Source organism: Culex pipiens, chromosome 2, assembly GCF_016801865.2.
Source record: "Culex pipiens pallens isolate TS chromosome 2, TS_CPP_V2, whole genome shotgun sequence".
Taxonomy (NCBI): domain Eukaryota; kingdom Metazoa; phylum Arthropoda; class Insecta; order Diptera; family Culicidae; genus Culex; species Culex pipiens.
Genome location: NC_068938.1, coordinates 137,056,507 through 137,060,557, shown reverse-complemented (window position 1 = coordinate 137,060,557; position 4,051 = coordinate 137,056,507). Strand labels below are relative to the sequence as shown.

The 4,051-nt window shown below is 37.2% G+C and overlaps 1 protein-coding gene across 2 annotated transcripts; it reads right to left on the bottom strand.

The window, feature by feature from the left end:
• Positions 1 to 493: 493 nt before the first annotated feature.
• LOC120425574 (zinc finger and BTB domain-containing protein 49-like) lies at positions 494 to 1,760 on the bottom strand. Of its 2 annotated transcripts, none has more exons than XM_039590146.2 (2): positions 1,577 to 1,760; positions 494 to 1,516 (listed from the first exon to the last, which is right to left on the bottom strand). In XM_039590146.2, exon 2 carries the CDS (start codon positions 1,420 to 1,422, stop codon positions 631 to 633), a length of 792 nt encoding a protein of 263 aa, XP_039446080.1. In that variant the 5' UTR covers positions 1,423 to 1,516; positions 1,577 to 1,760; the 3' UTR covers positions 494 to 630. The 2 variants fall into 2 exon arrangements, with proteins under 2 accessions (XP_039446080.1, XP_052563734.1); XM_052707774.1 differs by having other exon boundaries at positions 494 to 1,393.
• Between the last annotated feature and the right edge of the window lie 2,291 nt (positions 1,761 to 4,051).

The window sequence follows — 4,051 nt, the reverse complement described above, 5'->3', positions numbered from 1 at the left end:
TACAAATCCCTGAAAAATGTGTTACAGTAAAACTCTAGTATCCGTCACGAGATCAAGATTCAATGATCAAAATTTCTCCGTAGAGCAAAGTTTCACGGAAATCGAAGAGGGATTTTGATTTTTGGAAAGTTTTGAATATTTTACCTTAGTATGGAAAATTTAATTTGCAATCACAAAAACATTCATGAAATTTTGATCGGGACATGGCAAATTTGTCAATGCTGTTCCTTTATGTTTTCATTTAGTACAAAATCAAGTATTTTGCGATAGTTTTGCTTTAAAATTGTGGGATATAGGCTTTAAACTTGAAACTTTAAATTTAATTTGTACCAGCCTAACTAGCAGTAACAAAAAAACAGACGAGACTCTCCCGACAGCGTTATTTTCTGCGATTACTAGATTTGAACAAGACGAACAATTTGCTTCAGAAAGACTTACAGTCTTTGGCTTAGGTAATAAAAAGGCAGTGAATGATAAATAAATAAGAATATGATATGATAACAAAACGATTTATTGGGGCAAAGTCTTTGAATTCTATGAAGATCGAGCATGACATTTCAGCAACATCCTACAAAAAGAGTAAGTCCACAAGCAGAACATACGATCTGACGCCTGCTCGTGGACTTGTTCTTAGCACATATGTCTAAAGTTCGTATTCTTCCTATGACTTTGCAAATGTTTCTGCAGCTGATCCATCCGCCCAAATCCTCGATCGCAAAGCTTACAGGGGTGCGGTGCCTCGCCGTGATTGGTCAGAAAGTGTCGATCCATATCATACCGATACACAAACCTCTTGGTGCACCCATCGAAGGAACATGCGAACGGTTTGTTCTTTGCCGCATGCCTCTCCCGATGATCTTTCATCTCTTGCAGAAAATCAAACCGCTTGCTGCAGACGTCACAGCGATGCGGCTTCAGCCGGGAATGGCGGGTGTTGATGTGCTGCGTTAGCCCTGCCTGGCTCATGAAATTTCGAGCACACTCCTTGCAGTACCACTTGCCGGGAATGACCACCTCCTGTTGGAGGCGCTTACGACCACGGGACTTTTTGGTTTTCGGAACCGGGAGAGCGGAACTTGATTCGTCGTCGCTGGCGTTGATGGTAATTGCCTTTTCAGAGATTTCAGGATCATCCTCCGTGTCACTGCAATCACTGGTTTCCAAGGGCACAATTCCTCCCGGAACCGAAAATTCGTTCAGAATGTCCGACAATGCCGGTGATGCTGCTCTGCAACTGGACCGTTCAGGAACATTTGGGTCGTCCGCGTAGTAACTGAAGTAACCCTCGCCAAGGTCGTATTTTGAGTAGTTTGGCTCAATTTGAGGCGCCGCACTTGCAAGCACGGGTGGAGGATTGTAGTCTTGCTCTTCACTGTAGAAGGAGATTCCATAGCTAGCCAGAGTCGCCGGGTTGACATCCATGCTGATGGTGGAATGAGAAATAACATGTTGAACTTTTTGTTTTTATCATAAAACCAGGTAATTTTTAGGTTTTTAGCTAGCATAACATTAATACCTGAAGATAAACTCATCGTTACCTGTATGTAAACTAGGGCTCAACTAAACTGAATTTTACCTTTGTTCTTCCATTGTCACGCTTTCATTTGAAACAACAGGCACAATTACAAGTTGATCACCGATCATTTTAACATAAAACTTTACCGGTAACTAACTAAAGTAGTAAACAAATTAATTTCAACACTCAAAATTTGTGCGCACTCCGCATCGAACAAATGTAAACATAAACAAACTGATTTCAGCTGGAGGGATTTGACAGGTCGGGAGGGTTATCAGTGTAGTGGTGTTTGCTGGCACATGCGCACTTTCTTCAATATTCCACCAGAGGCGCTACCGTTGTTGTTGTTGTTGTTGTTGTTGCTAACGCACTGTCAGGTCGTTTGTGTAAATTCAATTTAATTCAATATTTTGATGTAGAAAAATAATGATTGAAATTTCAAAATTTATTTTTAATTAGGTATTCATGCTAATAGATAACACCTCGATCTTACGGAAATTTATGGCCTGGCGTTATTTTTTAATTCATTTCTTATAAGACGTACAGATTCAATGAGAAAACCGAGCAGGATTTTAGAAGTTCAAAGATTTTAATAAGACCGAATTAAAATACAATAAGAATTGGCTATTTTGCAGTAAGAATGCGATTATTCACAATAAGATTTTTTTCATGGGCATAAAAATTACTGTTTTCGCAATGAGAATTAGTATGCACATTTAAAAATGGTCATCACTCTAAAATGCTCTGTATTGAGTTCAATTTAACGAATTTTGCCACCAAAATGAATCAGCATGTGCCGGATGTTACCTTCTTGAAGCCACTGAAAGAATTTTTGGTCTAAATCAAATGTGTTTCAAAATTTATATAATTGTGTGGTACAATCATTGACGTCCTAGTTTGCAATCATTGATTAATGACGATTTAATGACATTGCAAAAAATGGGATAATCGTTACCAAAAGGAATCAGCATGTCGTCAGCTGTGTGCTATCTTGTGACATAGACCATTTTGTTCGAAAATGAGTTAATGATGACGTTTTGCTATACTTAACAAACACTACAAGATGCTTTAACCCGATTTTGGAAACTCGCTTCCGTTTCCCGGATATCGCAATACACACTTGTGACATAGACCAATTTATCATCAAAATGATTGCCCACACTTGTGACACGTCAAACATGTTGTTGGAAAATGTGGAAAATTTTTCTTGTTTTTCACAAATTTATGTACACACATACTTTCTAAAGGCAATGCAACCTTTTGTTTATAAAAATATACTGATTAATTCGATTATACCATTGATTTGAGCTTATTTAAGTTTGTATGGGAATTCTGTGCACACTTGTGACACGTAGTACAATTTTACTTTCGAAACACACTTGTGACACGTGCTTTTCAGATTTTTGTTTACATTTTTTACTATATCTTTTAACTGGTGTAACCAAATTAGTTGAAACTTGGAGCGTTTATTAAGCGATAGTAAACGAACCGATTGCTTCAAAAAGTTTGGCTCTATCATTAATAGTTTTGAAATTATTTACCAACAAACTTTCAAAATCGATTTTTTCGAAAAGTACTAAATGGTCGTTGTCACAAGATAGCACACAACTGACGATGTCTCAAAATAGAGATAGCGACTCAAAAATCATGACAATGATGGAAGTCTTTACGTTACCTTACTAATCTGCCTGAAAATATCAGGGGTTGTTTACAATTTAAACCAGCATCTGGTCCAAATATGAGGACGCTAGGTCGGGGCTAATCGGGACACAAAGTCTTATGGTTCAAAAACGTCAAAAATCTTAGGAAAGCTGTAACTTAGCAAAATTCAATTGTTTTCAAAATTCAAAATACACCCGACCAGACGCCAATAACTTGGAAATAACATTTTTTGATATTTGAAAATACTAGGCCAATATCATTTTATGATATTTTCAACAAGTTTTGTTATTCGCTGATATGATTTTTTTGTTATTGGGTTGTTATTGTAATAACAGACTAATACAATTTTGTGTTATTCTTCGAACAAATCTTTGTTGTTCATTTTGTTATTTTAAGCGGTATACGCACTTCGGAAGGAACCGGTCAAGAAAAAAATCAAATGGGCAGCAGCGGCAGCGCAAGCAAGTCAGAGAGGGTGAAGAAAAGCCCCAAGAAACCACTCCCTCCCCTTTGTTCTGCTGTTCGTAAAGCAGTTTCTTGACCCCTTTCCTTCCGATCTGCATACTAGCCCTTAACAACTAATCCAATCATCCCGGTAACAGTTTGAGGTGTTCTTCCATAACAAAAATTGTTATTCCAAAGTTGTTTTGACTTTAAACCAATATCAGACCAATAACAAATTTTGCTATGATAACAAAAATTGTTATTAAACTCTTATGCAAAAATGGATTTAGCAAGAATATTCCAGAATACCTTGTTTTTTAATAGTATTTGTTATTGAAATGATATGACTTTTGTTACTACCCTCTGCCCGGGCATCAAAAAAAGCTTAAAAATAAAAGAATGGAGTGAAAAACCCGAAAAACGAAACGA

Excerpts from the sequence above, each read along its gene's own strand:
- LOC120425574 (XM_052707774.1), bottom strand. The coding sequence starts at position 1,644 with ATGATCGGTGATCAACTTGTAATTGTGCCTGTTGTTTCAAATGAAAGC. Across the intron at positions 1,394-1,576 it reads GTGACAATGGAAGAACAAAG|CTATGGAATCTCCTTCTACA; the intron begins GTAAAATTCAGT and ends GACTCTGGCTAG.